At 42.7% G+C, this 17,171-nt stretch overlaps 1 protein-coding gene across 9 annotated transcripts in view; it reads left to right on the top strand.

Moving 5' to 3' along the window:
• Window positions 1-17,171, top strand: part of TCP11L2 (t-complex 11 like 2) — a 41,188-nt gene that overhangs the window by 902 nt on the left and 23,115 nt on the right. The window contains exons 1-4 of one of the 9 annotated variants that reach the window (XM_014566863.2): window positions 2,910-3,066; window positions 9,668-9,766; window positions 11,410-11,601; window positions 14,301-14,436. In XM_014566863.2, coding sequence (XP_014422349.1) covers window positions 11,445-11,601; window positions 14,301-14,436 — 293 coding nt within the window. In that variant the 5' untranslated portion in view covers window positions 2,910-3,066; window positions 9,668-9,766; window positions 11,410-11,444. The other 8 variants (XM_032493423.1, XM_032493421.1, XM_032493425.1 and 5 more) reach the window with 8 other exon arrangements.

Here is a 17,171-nt window from a genome sequence, read left to right as displayed (position 1 = left end):
AAAGGAAAATGCAGAGCTCCTGGTTTGAAAAATATTGAGAATTTCAAGTTGGCAGCAGTAGAACATTAAGCCAACTGTGGGCCTCTTCCAAGTGTAGGGCCTTGAGCCACTGCTTGCACATGAAGCCAGCCGTGGATAAGAAGCTTAGAAAGTAAGAAAAAGCTTGGAAACTGACATCAACTCAGGAAGAGAAGCCTCATAATTCCCACGGAGCGAGGGGGTTAATATCACTGCCAGGATCCCAATCATGCTGTTGTGCTCCCCACCCCATGTCCCATCTGAGTCTGCCTAGTTGAACTTGCCTGATGCTAGATCAGCACAAGATGCAGCTCCACTATAAAAGTTAAATGGTTGAGAGTTTGCAAATCCATATTAAAATTACAGTTTTTGATTTTCTGATTTATTTCAAGGATTCACTGTAATTTAAAACTCAGATTTAAGATGTGTCAAAAGAAAATTAGTATTTATATTTCTTTACAGAGCATAAATTTTGATCTGCCCTTAGTCATTTGCCAAAGGAATAGATCAGATGTAGTCTATTGTGTAATTTATAGAGGAAAACAAATTGCTTTATCATGAGTTCTCTAAGTGATTAAAAAAAGGAAAGTTAGAAAAATTAGGTGTGATAGTATGCCTTCTTCAAATAAAAGGCTAATTATTTTACTTACTAAAGAGGTTGCCTTTTAAGACTTTTTTCAGAAGGTCATGAACATAATCTGACCAAGGAGGATTTTATTCTATGACTGCCTGAGCTCTCTGAGCAAGAATATGATACAAGGCTCTCTTTTTGAAGGAAACTCTCTAATACTTTACAGTACTATATTTCTTCAAAGTGCTTTTATATACAAGCCCAGCTACAGGAAGTTGGTCAGGTAATTGATGAAAAGGTTTCCAGATAGCAACTTATTTAATGTTGATGTAATAGAAGATTGTTTTTCCAGGGTATTTTCTTTCTCTGGCAAAGGTCTCTGATGTTACCCTTCCTCTTCCCCTTCAAGGTTCTCACCTCAGCACATGCTGAAACTTGACTCACCTGCTTTGACAAAAATTGCTTCCTTGTAGCTTTGAGAGATATCTATTTGAGCTTTAAAATAAGTGCCATGCCCAGGGTCAGGCAGCTAATGACCCAGGTAAACTGGACAACTCTCCTGACTCATGCTTACCTGCTTCACATTATGTAATACAGCAAAACAATACTTAACAAACTCCTACAAAGCCAACAAAGGAAACAAAGCCATAATATGTCATTGTGACAGTGTTCAGAAGTTTGATGGATATTTTTAGTTAATCTTTCTATTGTAGAGTTTTTAGCGTGGTGATGGCAGTGTGTGGTGGTTGTACTTTGGCAAGAATTGAAATTAGAGGCTTCTGTCAACCTGACTGCTAATTCCATCAAATGACATAAACAAGGTTCATAGGAAAGAACATGGGTGGCCATAGCATTTTCTCTTTAATCTCTTGATTTGTGTCAAGTTGTGTATTTTAGGAGAAAGGAGGAGAGAGTGGCATAAGAAGACACAAATACAAATTAATATATATCACTAGTTAAGGTTGTTCAGAGGGGTTTGCCAAAATAGTTTCAACTAACACTGATTGCTTACTGTGTACAACTCTAAGCACTTCACATGCTTTATCTCATTTCGTCCTCACAATAACCCCTTGAGATAGTTATCATGTTATTCCCATTGACCAAGATCTCATAGCAGTAAATGTCAGAGCCAGGGTTTGAACGCAAGCAGAGCCCCTGTTGTAAAACTGAATGATTCCACCTAGGTTAACTGACTTTCTACCCACCCTTAAAATGTTCCTGGTTTGTTTGTTTGTTTTTTCCTACAACCAATTTTGCCTCCACAATCCAGACATGATTTCAAAACTAAATGGAAATACTCGAGCCTATACAAAAGTCACTTACATTCTCACAAGAAACTATCTCCCAAATAACATCAATTTACACCCGGCAGAAGATACAGGGGTTTTCATGTTTGCGGTGGGGGGACGGGTGTTTATGTACATCCCAAAGCACACCCACAACAGGGCTGAACAGTAGGCCTGACCGCACAGAGGTCCTCTGGGACTGCTTATTACATTAACCTCTGTCGAAACTTCTCTCAGAGATAGGTGCTGCCTTGAACCCTAGGGGAAGTAAGACGCTTTATCTTTTGCATGCGCACGAAGTTTGTCTTCAGAGATCCTAAATGGGTGTGAATCCCAGGAGATAATCGCTCTGTCCAGCCATAAGCAAATCTGGGCTCCTGTTTCTGTGGAGGTGCAGACATAAACATAAGTGACAAGTTGGTTGCAGAAGTGCGTGGGAAGGCACTTGTCCCGTTGTGGATTGGGTGGTCTCTGTGTAGACGGTGTGATAGAGGGCACTCAATTTGGATCGCCCCGGTCTAGATGAGGGGTGTTCGGGCAGTAAAAGTTCCACTCGCGGCCGGGGAGCTTGCAGCATTGTCTAAGGTGGTGCGCCCCGGGAGCCCAGAGGTGTCAGTCCAGCGCTCCACAGGAGAATCACCAAGCAGTTTCGCCCCGCTCCTAGCGCCCCGACAGGCCCCACCCCCTGGGCCCGACAGGCCCCGCCTCCAACACCCGGGGCTTGGGAAGGCACCCCTGCCCCAGTTCCGTAAACACTTCTCTCCCCGCCCCTAGCAGTTCTCGGACTGAACCATCGCAGCCTACGGGAGGGGCACCGTTCAGCTCGCATCCCAAACACCCCTAATCCAAGCTCGTCTTGGCCTCTTTCATCCGAACACTGAGGTAAATTGCTTGTATTAGATCAGGTCTGTCAGAATTCTGCTGTCGAAACTGAAGTGCCCAAGACTTCCCCCTATACCGGATACTGTCTTTCCCCCGCTCTCCCGTTACGTGGTGGCCACGCCGTGGATGCCTCCCTGGAGTCCCTCCCGGCCCTTTAAATGCCGCGTAGGGGACCGGGGAGGCTGAGGGCTGTTGGACTCGTGAGTTTCTGAGGTGTTTGTGCCGTGTTCGGTGAGGGGACACTCAGAGACCCCTGACCCGGGGTCACTCAGTCGCCTTTCTCCTCCGCCTGTCTCCGCGCCGGACCCGGTGTGTACCATCCCAGGGGAGGGGGCCACCGGCTCTGAGGTAATAAGCCCAGGCCAGCGAAGGGAGACACCTCGCCCCAGGGCAACCCGAGGGCCTCCCCGACCCCATCTCGGAGCTCCGTCCTGGGACGCTGGGGCGAGGGGCTGTGAAGCCCCGCTTCTTGCTCCCTACCCCGCCCCCCCCCCCCACATCCCTTGTTTGACCTCGAACCGCCGTCCCGCGTAGGAGCGGGGCGCGGGCGCCTAGTGGCCACGGCCAGTGTTGGCGTGGTGTCGGGCTATGGGCCCTGGAGGCGCCGCGGTCGGGGCCGCTTGGCCTCTGTTTACATCGCATTGGGACCGTGCCAGCGAGCGCGCCGCAAGCGGCTTCCCACCATCCGGGCTCCGGGAGGGGGCACCCTGTCGCCTGCGATCTGGGCCGGCTGGGGTGGGCGAACTGAGCTGCGTTTGGGGGCCGGGCGGGGCTCCAAGCATGTGTTTGGGGTTTGTTGCCGGGGTTTCCTCGGTACTCGGCTAAGCCTCCGCCGTCTCCTTCCCCAAGGGTTTGTTTTGACAGGAAACGTGCCGCTGGAGGGGAGGGGCGGCCGGAGGACGTGGGCGAGGGGTGTGCAGACTCCCAACCCGTCCCCTTGACCGTCCCCTCAAACGCGGAAGAGGCGGGAAATGCCCGTCAGGCCCGGGCTCAGACCCCAGGGCTCTCAGGGATGGCTTGTGCTTCCCACAGCTGCCACTCTGGGTGGCACCACTTGAGGTAACAGCGATGATTTGAGGTGGCACGTGGACGAATATGGTTAAGTGTTTTCCTTAGTATTAAGAAAAACTGTTCCATTATACCGAGCGATTTCACAATGATATAAAGTTTCTTTTCATAATAAATGTATTTTAAATGCAAAAATCTAGTCCAGATAAAGAGAGGTGTTTGATAGAGCACAGGTGAGGATGGAAATGTGGTAACAGGCGTGAAGAGTCTTACTCAAAGGGGAAATATTGTCTTCGATGGTTGTCCTGTTACTTTCACCTTGAAGAAACTAGCCAAGTTGTCCTTGTCTCCGCTGGGCCCCTAGGCCCGTGATTCCCGTGGTCCCATGGCCTCCAGCCCAGTCAGAGACCTTGCTCTGTCCTACCTACCAAACTTAATGAGGTTATGGCAGTGGTTCCCTCTTTAGGAGGCACCCTGCCTGTCATTTCCTCTTGCCTCCAGGGATTTCATACATCAGTCTGGCAGCCCATGGAGATTGCCTGACTTGAAGCTGCCCAAGGCTGAAGATACCCAGTCGTATGGAAGCAGCTTCAGTGCCGTTTTGTGGGGTGGTTGAGGGCCCAGAAGGGGAAACAGGTACTAAAACAGGCCAGCCAGGGGTGGGAGAAGTGTTTTTCTAATGTGAAAAGTGCCTAGAAATCCTTCTCCCTGATGCTGTAATGTTTTGTGTAGCGTGAACATCTGCTTTTTTAGACAATGGCTGGCTTTGTTGGCTTTTATCTAGCTCTTTGTTGGCTCTAATTTGATGAAGACCGGTATTCTCTAGCTGAATGGAGCAGGCACCTTCCTCCCTGCTTTGTGGTTTTTGCTTTGCTGTGTGTGAATAACTTTTTAGTGCTACTGTTTAGGACTCGTTCTAAAGCAGTATTTTGCAGAAGATGAAGATTTTCCATGTCATCTGCAGTTTTTTTCCTTCAGAGCCCAGTCTTACTCCCCTGCCCTTTACTACAAGTATGTGAATACTTGCCCTTGCACCTGACCTTGATCTGGTCTTGAAGGCTGATGCCTACTAGATGTTTCTTGAAATTTTCTCTTTTCCATGACTTAACCTGAATTGGATGGGTTCCATTCCTCAGGGCCCTGCTAGATAAACTGAATTCACTTCAAAATGCTTTTGACTCATGCTAGCTGTAAGCAATTAACCCTTTTGATAATATTTGGATTTTAAGGAGGGATTTTGCAGTGCATAAAGAATGGCTCCCTGATGGGGGATTTTCACTCTAGCAGGGTAATTGAGAATGATTTTGGACAGTAGACTCTTTCAGTGATGCCCTTTATGGTTTAGCTCTTGAGCAGCCACCCCAGGGGTAAGGTCAGCTTGCTACCACATATGCAAGTGTTCACGTGGTGATGGGTAGATCGATTTGGCAGAGTGGGAGTGAAAAGAATGAGTGATACACCAGATTTTCTCCGGCTGTCCTAGAGTGGTAAAGAGCACAAACTTTTGGGATCCACTGCCTGGATATGAGTTGTGCGTCTGCCACTGCCGTGAACCCTCAAGCAAATAAGTTAACCTGTCTGTGCCTCAGGTTCTTATATATAAAACAGAGATAATGATAACCTAGCTAACAAGGTTATAATGAGGATTCAAGGAGAAAATACATTTTAAGCACTGATATCATAGGGGCCAAGTCTTAGTAAGTAATAACTATTAGCTTCAATTGTTATTATTTACTATCAGTTAACATTAGGAGGGTGGAAAGGCACAATGTAAAAGCTTTTTTAAGCTCTAGGATTGTGAGTCTTTGCTAATTTGAATTATGGATGCCTTGGAAATTTGTTGAGATAGGCACTGGAAATTGGACAAGGGAGACATATCTTCTTCCCTCAAGGAGCTTAAAATTTAGTGGGGAGGCAGATTTGCAGACACCTATTGTACTTTAAGTGACTGCATAATACAAATATGAGCAGTGTGAGTGAGGCAGAGAAGGGCAGCCCAAGTTGTCTTGTGAATAGTGTGGCTTAATTTGTTCATCAGTGATGCTCCTTGAGCTCCGCTTCTATTCCAGGCAGTGTTCTGAGATGACTAACTTAAATAGAATGAGTGAGGATGTCAAGGAAGTTCACTTAGAAGTTGTAATATCTGCTTTCAAATCTGAATGATGACAGGGATCCAGCCACACAGAGATCAGGGAGTAGAACATCCCACTGGGAGAGAATAGCAGGTGTAAGTGCTCCAAAGGAGGAAGTTTAGTATGTCTGAGGATCCCAAAGAAGGCCATTGTGTCTGGAGCATTAAGGGTTAGTGGGAGTATGGTACAGGATGAAATGGGCAGGGGCCCAATCACCGAAGGATTATAAACCACTGCCAAGAGACTTCTTGGGAAAAGAGAACCCACCTGGAGAAGAACTCTTGAAAGGGATGCTTTCTGTCACCTCTTCTGAAGGAAGGGCTCTGGAAGATTTCCTGTTTTATTCACTAGGCACTGTTCAAGAAGGACACTGGGATGAGTCTGACTGTCTGGAAGAGCTTTCATAATAGAGTGGTATCTAAGCTGTTGCAGTGGTGGGAACAATCAGGACCTAAAAACTGCAGGGGACTGGGCTGTTCTGAATTAGGCTTGAACTTTTGGTTCAGTACTTCTTCCTCTCTTTTAACCTTTTGCTTGGAAATAATTTCAAACTTACAGAAAAAGTTGCAAGAATGGTACCAAGAACTCTCTATGTCTACCTTCGACTTGTACTCGCCTGTTAACATTTTGCTCCATAAGCTTTATTGTTTTCTCTTTTTCTCTCTCATTTGAATCATTGGAGAGAAAGTTTTATATATTACAGGCCTTTATTCCTAAATGCATAATCACAGTACATTTATCAACTTCAGTAAATTTAACATTGTAATACAGACAGTAGATTCAAGTATTGTAACCATGTTGTCAAGTGGCCCAAAAGTGTCTGTTTATAGCATTTTCCCCTCTTCCTGTACGGGATCCAATTTAGGATCATCTCTTGCACTCAGGTATCAAGTCTCCTTTCATCTGGAACATAGCCTCAGCCTTTCTTTGTTTTTTATGGCATTGACACTTTTAAAATTCATAATTTATTCTAATAAGAATAAAATAATAGTTGATATCTATTAAGGACCTATGAGGAGCTGAATATTTGACATAGACTGTTTCAATTATTCTTCACAACAATTCTAGAGGTAGATACTACTGTTGTTCCCAATTTGTAAATGGTTAAGTTCCCTGTCTCCAGTCAGTAAATACCGAGAGTCGGGATCAAGAACTAGTCCACCTGGCTCCAGAGCCAGTGTTCTTACTGCTTCTGTGCCATGTGCATTGTCACTGGTGGATCTTCGCAATCCTGAACCAGCACAGGATCATCTCCAGACAGAGTTTGCTGCAGAAGGGAAATAAGGAAGTAAAGTAATCTGGGCGAAGACTGAGGATTCACTGGCAACTTAAAAACTGATCTACCCTCCAGCTGTGGTGAAACACCGGACTATCTCCTTCAGGTCTCTGTACTTGCCCCCTCCACTCTAAAATGTTAGTGGTCGTACTGCCATTCATTCATCCATTCATTCAACAGAGAATATTTAATTGCCTGCTTTCTCTCAATTATTGATGTTGGAAGGAATGATATAATATTGCCATTAATATTATAAAATGTGGAACAGTACCATGAAAACTGATTATTCTTTTTGAATAGTGACACACTATAGTGTTGGAGGCTTTTTTTGGAGTTAGTGTCTGTCTTCAAATTGACTTTACTTTTGGCCAGTGAATAAATCCTCCCAGGCAGGATGAGATGCAGTATTCCTGAGAAGTTGGTTGGTTGGTTGGTGAGTTGCAATGATGAAGGTTAAGTAGATCTAAGTTTGTAGGTATGAGAAGCATTACCTTTCTTAAAGAAACAACCTGTTTTCATTATTACTATTCTGAGAGAATCCAAAATAGCTTTAAAAGCAGTCTAATTACCCTTGAGCCTTTCAGTCAAGTAGCTTTGTCCCAAGATGACCTATATGGAAACCCAAGACCAAGAAAGGTAAGAGCAAGTGTGAATGAACTTCCAAAAGACAATTTACACCATGATGAGCCATTTGCTTTTTTTTTAATTGAGTTATAGTCAGTTTACAATGTTACTTTTGGTTTTTGTAATTCAAACGAATGCAAGACTTCTGTCTTAGATTAACTACCTGTCTTTGTTGTCTGTAGGGGAAACATGCTTTTATCATCATGGAATAAAATTATTTTTCCCTCCAGAGTTTAATGCCTAAAATAATGATGATAACAACTATAAAAGCAAATAATACTAACAATAGCAAACATCTGTGTCCTGTTCACTCTGTCAGACACTATTCCAAGCACTCTACATATATTGACTGAATAAAATCTTACACCAACCCTATGAGTTAGGTACTATTAATATGAGGAAGCAGGCAATTTCTTGATAGAGTAATAGTGAGCATTTTAGCCTCAAACAAAAGTTTCTGCTTCGATCCATTAAAACCCAGTTGTGATATGAAGGCTTCTACCAACTAAACAAGAATTTCTAAACATTTTGAAGCTTTTAAATTTTCTGTTACATCCCCTCTACGAGAAGCTCTACCTCTAGTAGACTGTTGGAAGAAAGCGTAGTTGCGCATGTTATTAAGCATGTCTGCCATGAGCACATTTAATTTCTCAGAACTTCTAGTGATGCCTCATGGAACTTTGGGTTTATTGCATTTTACCAATTTCTCACTAAAAGGCACCTGATAGCTGGCCCACTGCCCGCCCCCTTCAGAAAAATGAGGTGAAGAGAGCAGATGTGATAAAGTCATGCAGCAAATCAACAACAGACTGGGCCTCACACCTGGAACTCTACCTCCTAACCTAGAGCTTTTTATTTTTTAAATCTTCATACTTAGCTGCCTTGTTAAACACAATTAAGAAACCTGCAAAGTGTGCTGTTCAGCTGGAGTAGAATATGAAATGGACAGTTATAGCTATTAACCTAGTTCATAAATTCCAATGGATAAAAGCTTTTATTCACCTTTACTTGGAAAAATAGCCAAAGTGAAGAGAAATTGGGAGCAGAACATACATAACACAGTTATTACAGTGGAATGACTGGAAAAAATAATCAAGTGGAAATAGTAAGAGCATGACAGGGCCAAGGAATATTGAGTCTTAAGCCTAATAAGGCAGATTTAGGTGGTAGGTTCTCTGCTGCAGGCCTTGGACTTTGGCAGCGCCAGGCCAGTAAATGTGTGGTGATACCAGTTTGTAAATGTTCTGGTTGCAGCTGTACTAACTGGGATTCAATGGTTCCGATTCAGCTGACACAGAATGAATACTTGTCACATACTTGACACTGATGGTGGACAAGACACAGTTCCTGCCTTGTTAAGGAGAGTTGGAAGTAACCTTGAGAGGAAAATAACTACAAGGGACTAAGCGTTATTGTGCGGATACAGGAGATGTGCTGCAGGTGTACAGAGTGCCCTTAGCTCTGGCCACCGTGTAGAGGGAAGGCTTCCTGGAGAAGGTAGCATTTGCAAGAAATACCATCAATGAGAAATAAAATGTTGGCAAAGAGAATGAGAAAGCTTGAGGAAAGGACACACACTTCACTTGGGATTTGGGGTTTGGTGCAAGTGAAAGGGTTAAAGCAGACCCTTTCCTTCTGTCCTTATCACCACCCCCACCCTCACCTCCTTCAGCAGATGGGAGTTGAAGCCCTAGGTGGATCTAGTTTGCCTGGGGTAAAAGAGGTGAATTCGCCACTGAGGATGCAATGGTTCAGGTCCTTTTATATCCTGTATCCGAGGTGGTTGGTTTGGGACTCTAGGAAAAGGCAAATGTGTCTACGTGGGGGCTTCCTGGCAGCTCCACCTCATTCCATGCCCTTCGGTCTGCAGGGACAGCCTGCTTAGAGTTGGTGATTTTCTGTTTGCAAAAGTGGTGTGCTGAGCAAGTGTGCATTTCTACAAGTGCCAGGACTGGAGAAGGTTGTTTAGGTAAGGCCAGGGGCAAATGCCTTTGGGATTTTCACCTTTAATAAGTCCCTCCCAGGTTCATCCATTTTTCTGTCATCACCCAAGGGATAAAAAAATAGCAGTATTTCTTAGGGAAGGGAAATAGCTCAGTGATAGAGCGCATGCTTAGCACGCACAAATGAGGTCCTGGATTCAATCCCCAGTACCTCCATTAAAAAAACAAAAAAAATCCATCATTTCTCTCAGCTCAATCCCCCTTGGTCCTAACCCTGCCTCTCCTTTCTCATGTTTCCTCAGCAATGCCTTGGCTTCCCTTTTCTTGTCCTCCAGCATCTCACACACAGTTTTAGGCAACTGATCTTGAAAGCCATGAGAGGATGGTCCTGCATAATTTCACCATTACTTTTCCCAGTGCCTGGTGCATAGTCGGCACTTAAAACATATGAAAGGAATCATTGGAGAAACTGTGTAGGCATTTCCAGGCAGTCTACAGGTAGTTATGGTTTCACATTCTGACAGCTTTAAAAGATCTGAGCACCTCATTGCATGGGCCAGTTCAGGTTTAAAGAGCCTCAGTGAACCCTTACTATCATTACTGTCCGTTCAGGAATTGAGGTTCCTTTTTCCTCAGGCTCGGATTTCCCCTCAGTGTCAGCTAACACCACACTCATATCAGGGCCAGCCCCTTCATGGGCCTGGCTGAGGTTCCTGCGCTCAGTTCTGAGCATCCCATGTGCCCTGGATCTCCTTTTCAGGGGTGTCTGGGCCCAACTTCCCTTCCCTGAGAAGCAGTCTGATGTCCCAGAAACAGCCCTGGATGTAGAGTCAAGGGACTGGTTTTACAGTAAGTCTCCAGAGTCTGTTCTTTCCCAGCCTGTGAATCAGGATCTTTTGTGCCTGTTTGTTCATTGGGTGGCCGTGGGTACTTTGTAAATTGTCAAGTACCAACCAAATATCAAGCCTTACTCTTCATAGCATAGCAGTTCATGGGAAAATGGAGAAGAAAACCCTATAGACTTGCCAGCCAGAGATTTTCATTAGTCTTCCTCTTTCTCCAAGAGGCTCACAGATAACTAAAGATGATTTCAAAAGTATTTTATTTAAAACAAAGACAGAGGGACAATAACAATAGCTGATATTTGAATGCTGTGCTAAGCACTTGGATAAGATTAATCGTATTTCATCCTTAAGCAACCTTATGAGGTTAGTCTTTCAGCCCAGTTTTACTGATGAGGTAGGGAGATAAATGACTTCTCCAAGGTCACATGGCAAAAGACAGAACAAGCTTCTAAAATCCAGGTAGTCTGACCCCAGAACTCCACACTCTTACTCTTACCCTCCCATGCTTTAGCGACCCCAGGAGGAGAGCGTGTGTGTTCTGTGCACTGTTTTTGATGACCTATCATTGCTGAGAGCAGCTCCATGTTCACACTAGGTACGTCCTGTGTGAGCACACACCTATGGCTGTGGAATCCCTTTCTGGAAGGCAGTCTTGCAGGCCCCATCATAGCTGGCTGGGGTGCCATGGAAAGGATGAAGTCATCTTCTGGGGGCCTTTCCAGTGCTGTGACACATGCAACAGGGCTGTCAGTGCTGGAAGAAGCATGGGCACCACTGGTGGAGGTACCGTGGAATGCTGACGCAGGGTCTGTTTGTCTGTGCAGGTGCTCTCTCTTTCCCCACACTCCAGTGACACAAGATGCCCTTCAATGGCGAGAAGCACTGTGTGGGTGAGGACCAGCCAAGCGATTCAGACTCTTCCCGGTTTTCCGAAAGCATGGCTTCACTCAGTGATTGTGAGTGCTCCAGGCAGAGCTTTACAAGCGACTCCTCCAGCAAATCCAGCTCTCCTGCTTGTAAGTCAACAGGGAGCAGGGGCTGGGAGTGGTGGGAATGGTTCTAGACATATGTGTTGGATTTTAAAACTCAGAAATGAGTGAGAGCAAAGTACCGACTTGTCCTCCTTTCTCGATGTACTGGAATAGCATTGCCAGGGCACTGCAACTGTCTTGTACACGCCCTCAGCAATAAACAGCCACTAAACTTTACAACCTATCCATTTTTATTTTCATCACTCTGATCTGCTTTGCCTTGACTCTGAATTAGTTCTCCCAACCCCAACTGTCTTATCTCTCAAATAGTGGAAAGCTACTCCATGAGATCATTCTTTGAGCCACATTCAAGGATATATACAAATTATTCCTTTCTGATTTACATAGAAGGAAACTTGCCACAACTCAAGGGTCAGGCAGGAAGTGAAATAGTCTAAAGGATTTCCTGTAGATTTCAAAATCTGTTGTGCAAACCACTCCAGAAAAGTGCCCACAAGGAGAATGACTACACGAGGGGTGTGAGAAGGAATTAAAAGAGTAGCCCCAGTGAAGGGAGACGTCTTTTTCCTTTTTTGTGTGTGGAAACTAGAGAGGTGTGAAGCAGGTGTGTTTGTCTTTTTTTCTTAGCTTTTTAATTGGCATTTCGTATTAGGCAATATAACCCTTTAAACTGCCAAAACCAATGCAGAAAGAAGCAACTAATGTTTAATGAGATCAAATGCCCACTTCAAAAAGAAATTGTTCATTTGTATTTATTTTAAATTTGTACATTCTCATTAAAAAACGGGACGCTCCTGGGCTCAGATCTGATCATCTCATGTGCCCAGAATCTCCTTTCCAGGGGATAGTTGAGCCCAATTGCCCCCATATAAGTAGAGAGAAAAGAAAATATTGCGTATAATGTTACCCAGAGATGGCAGCTGGCAGTGCTCTGTCACATCTTCATTCGCCACATAGACATATATGTGCATGTGTGTGTGGACTTGTCTCACTATTCTAACTAAAACATTTTCTCATGATAATGTATTTTTAAAACATTGTTTTTATTACTACTTACCTCTTTCATCAAGTGAGTATACCATCAATTTAACCACTGATTTATCACTGGACATTCAATTCATTTCCATTTTTTGCCATTATAAATAGTGCTTTGTGAACATCTTGGTACATAAAGCCTTTCTAGGAATTCCTTTGGATATAATTGGATTGCTGGACCAAAGGATACAGACATTTCTAAGGAGAACCATAATGGGACAAAGAATTGGCAAAAGAATTTATTAGCAGCCACCCAGATTTCAGTGCTTTTTCTCACTCTTTATGCTACAAATGGATTGATGCCTCTAGCAGGGTCCCTAGGCGTCCTGAAGAAGGTTTTACTAATTGTATATCATAATTCCCTCCTCCCCCTCCTCTTCTTTCTAGAATTACTTTAGATAGCAAAGTATTGCCAGTCAGTACTGTTGTTTGAGATAATGATTTTTAGTGAACAGAAGCTGAGAGTTCCAACAGTGATTTCAAAGACATGATTTATTAGAATAATTTTTGAATAATCTTTACAAATAACTGGAATAATTCTTTATTCACTACTTCCTGCTGAGAAGTAGATGATCCAGCTTACCAGATTTATCTTATTTTAATTTATTGAGTTCTTACCGTGTTCTTTTTTACTTAAATTACCTTGTTTAATCACTTCAGGACAGCGCTATGAGGAGGTAAGTTATGCTTCAGTGAAGTCAAATGGTAACTACCAACCAGCAAACCTTAGAATTGAACCTAAGCCTTATGCTATACTGCCTATAGTTTTAGAAGTTATGGGGTTGTTTTTAAATCAATTATTTCATATTGAATATGCTTAAATTAATGAGAGTTATGAATTAGGGAATAAAAAGTAGTCATATATATATATTATGGAATATGACTCAGCCATAAAAAAGAATAAAATAATGCCATTTGCAGCAGCATATATGGACCTGGAGATCATCATACTAAGTGAAGTAAGCCAGAAAGAGAGAAAAATACCATCTGATATCACTTATATGTGGAATCAAAAAAAAAAAAAAAGACACAAATGAACTTATTTACAAAGCAGAAACAGACTCGCACACATAGAAAATAAGCTTATGGTTACCAGAGAGGGAAATGGGTGGGAAGGGATAAATTGGGAGTTCGAGATTTGCAGATACTAACTACTATATATAAAATAGATAACAAGTTTCTACTGTACAGCACAGGGAACTATATTCAATATCTTGTAGTAACCTATAATGAAAAAGAATATGAAAAGGAATACATGTATGTATATATATGAAACACTATGCTGTACACCAGAAATTGATACAACATTGTAAACTGACTATACTTAGATTAAAAAAAAAAGTAGTCGTCAATTTCCTATGTAGTACATGTAATAAATGCAGATATCAATGGGCACTAAAGAATGAGGTCATTTAATTTTTAAAAGTAACAAAATAGCCTATATTAATAAAGATTTTTAAAAAATTCGAGAATTTATTATCAGTACAGTAACTGAAGCTATCAAAGGAGTTCTTAAATTTTTGAAGTATTAAGTATTAATTAGGGGAATCCACAGATTTTTACATTCTTCTTACTTGTAAAATCCTGAGAATATATAATGGCTTAACTTAAACCCTGTCTGCATGAGGAGAATTCATTGGATGACAGCTTCTTTTCCACAGCTTAACTAGTTTTTGTTTTCGTTTCAGCAACAAGCCCTCCCAGGGTTGTAACATTTGACGAAGTGATGGCTGCAACAAGGAACTTATCAAACATGACTCTTGCCCATGAAATTGCTGTAAATGAGAACTTCCAATTGAAACAAGATGCCCTCCCTGAGAGCAGGTAACCCTGAGGCATCTGTTGTTCATAAACTGTGCTGCAGACTCTGTGTGTGTGTGTGTCTGTGTGTGTACCGTGAACACAAATATTCACATTGATTCCTTGAAGGTCTCATATAATATCCACTGGGAGTAAGTAGTATTAAGAGTATATAGAGAGTATATTAAGTTAGTTTTCTAACAAGTTCTTATACTTGTTTTTAAAACCATTCCTCTAGGATGTATGTTACTCATAATCTTTTGAATTCAGCTTATATGCCACTTCTGAGGGAAGCTTTTCCTGACATTCCTGAGCCCACTAGACTATATTAAATCCCCTTCTAAAGACTATGATAGTCCCCTATCTCCCCCCTTGTTAAGATGTCTTATAATTTTATGTTCAGTGTCTTGTCTTTACCACTTAACCAAAAGCACCATTAGTGGAGAAACTGTGTTCATGTTGTTTGCTCTGTCCCTGTTACCTAGCAGAGTGCCTAACATGTAGGAAATGCTCAAGAAATATTTGTAGACTGACTTATTAAAAACTGATACTCAGGTTGTGAAAGATAAGTGAGTGCAGCTGAACTGCAGAGTGCTAAGAGTAGGTGATTTAGAAGCCTCTGAGGTGGAACCACAGCATCCCTGGTTAACATCACTGCCGCAAAGGACCTCTGGGTAGAGCCATGCCCTTGTACCCTACCTCGGTCTTTCTGGCTTCAGTGGCTCACAAATCCCCTGGGACAAAGAGGAGAAAAGGCTTGCAGCCATTACTGCAGGTAAATCATCTTTAGAGGCAAAGTTCGCTCTTGGATAACAGCACTGAATCTTCAGCCTCGCAGTGCCATGTATAAATCTTTCAACCAAGACAACATATAGTATTTGATTCCATTCAGAACTTTATTGTTTGTTTTAAACAGGAAAATAATAAACATAATCATTTTCCTTCTTTAAAATGTGGCTCATGGTCCTCCTGCTCCTGGAGGTGTTGTTCATAGTAGTCATAACTGTTTTTTTTTTTAAATCACTGGCCGGAGTAGGTGTATCTGTTTGGTTTTCTGTGGTGACTGCATTTCACCATGATCCTCCATACCAGCTCTGCTGCTGCACCCCCAGGCCAGGCCGCTGTCATCTCTGACTTAGACTCTTTCTGTTCTAACTGGTTGCCCAGTCTCCATCGTTAGCTCCCCGTACTCCATCCTCCACGGGTAGCCATAGTGATCTTTCTAAAGGGTAAATCAGATTAGATCATGTCTTTGCTTAAAACCCTTCAGTGATTCTTTTACACTTAGAATAAAAACTCAAAAACTCTTCAGTATGACCAGCCCCCTTTGCTGACCGAGCCTCTCACTTCTTTCCCTCCTGCTTGTTGTGCTTCAGCCACACTGGCTTCCTTGCTGATCTGGGAGTACACCAGCTTCATCCTGCCCCGGGGACTTTGTCCTTCTGCCTTCTTTTTCAGTGTTCTGCTCGTAGATCTTCACCAGCTGCTTTCTTTTCCCCATTCAAGTCTCAGCTCAAAGCTCACTGTCTTAGAGAAGCTTTCTTCAACCACCCAGTCAGGTGGGCACCCTCTTCATCACTAACTACCACATTGTCTTCCTCTGTCTTCCTCATGGCTCTGAAATTGTCTTACTCACTTTTAATGTGTTTTTTGTCTTTCTGTCCCTGCTAAAATACAAGCTTTTTGAGAGCAGAGACCTTCTTTTCACTACACCTCAGCATCTGAAATAGGGCCCACCACATATTGAATGTTAAATAAACATTTATTGACAGACTGATAAAAATGAATTTTTGAAGTTAAAATTAGAATGTTGTATGAAGTACAGCAGAAGACACTTTGGGAGTATTTGTGCTTTCAATTTAAAAGTTGCAAATACAGGCCTAGCGAAGGCCTTCTAGGATCAGAGACACATTGGGGTTTGAATCCTGGCTCTGCTGAGACCATATCTGAGCCTCACATTCACCAGGTATGAGAGGGGGACCACAGTACTCACTTCATATGCATGCTTCTGGGCATATAAGGGTCTTGCATGTAAGTACTCTGATACTCTGGAAGGTGTGAATTCCCCCTCTCTTCGTATAATGCTACGGCTAGAAAATGTGAGCAAGGAAAACAACATGCAGAGTTGGGACATATTACCTTTGTTTAAAAGTGAAATAGCGTATCATTAGCTGTTGCTTTTTCTAATGACTCTCCACAATGGCCAGGTTGTTACTTTGTAAATTATGGCTAACTCTCATATTTTACTAAATATTTTCTTGGGGGCAAACACTTGATAAATTAAGTCAGATTTCTGATACCCAGTAGGAATGCTTATAAATGATTTGATTGATCTCATCTCCACCCCTCCCTCCCCAGCTCTTCTGCCTCCCAAAATGAAAGAGCTAAAAAGTACCTGGTAGCCTTTTGCAAAACTTAAACCCTCACATCCCTCAAGGAGCTATAAAGTTGTTTTAGCTCATTCCTGGTTGGTCCATTCAAGCCAGGTACATGAGGCTCGTAAAGTTGAGAACAACAATCCATCCCAGCAATGTCTGCCTTTCTAATTGTTCTATAATTGCTCAAGAGAGTCTAAAACATTGGACATGGCATTTATGTTGAATAAATCTAGTCAGGCAACTAGAATACGTTTTAACATGTGAAGTAGCTGAGTATAATATAGTGTTTGCAGTTATATAAACAATTTTAACTCACACTCCTCAGAAAGCTAATTTCACTTCTTACAGTGTTAGTGTATACTTAGCTATTTATACTTTAAA

This window comes from Camelus ferus, chromosome 12 (assembly GCF_009834535.1).
Source record: "Camelus ferus isolate YT-003-E chromosome 12, BCGSAC_Cfer_1.0, whole genome shotgun sequence".
Classification (NCBI taxonomy): domain Eukaryota; kingdom Metazoa; phylum Chordata; class Mammalia; order Artiodactyla; family Camelidae; genus Camelus; species Camelus ferus.
The sequence above is the reverse complement of the archived record's forward strand: the minus strand, read 5'-3'. Positions and strand labels throughout refer to the sequence as shown.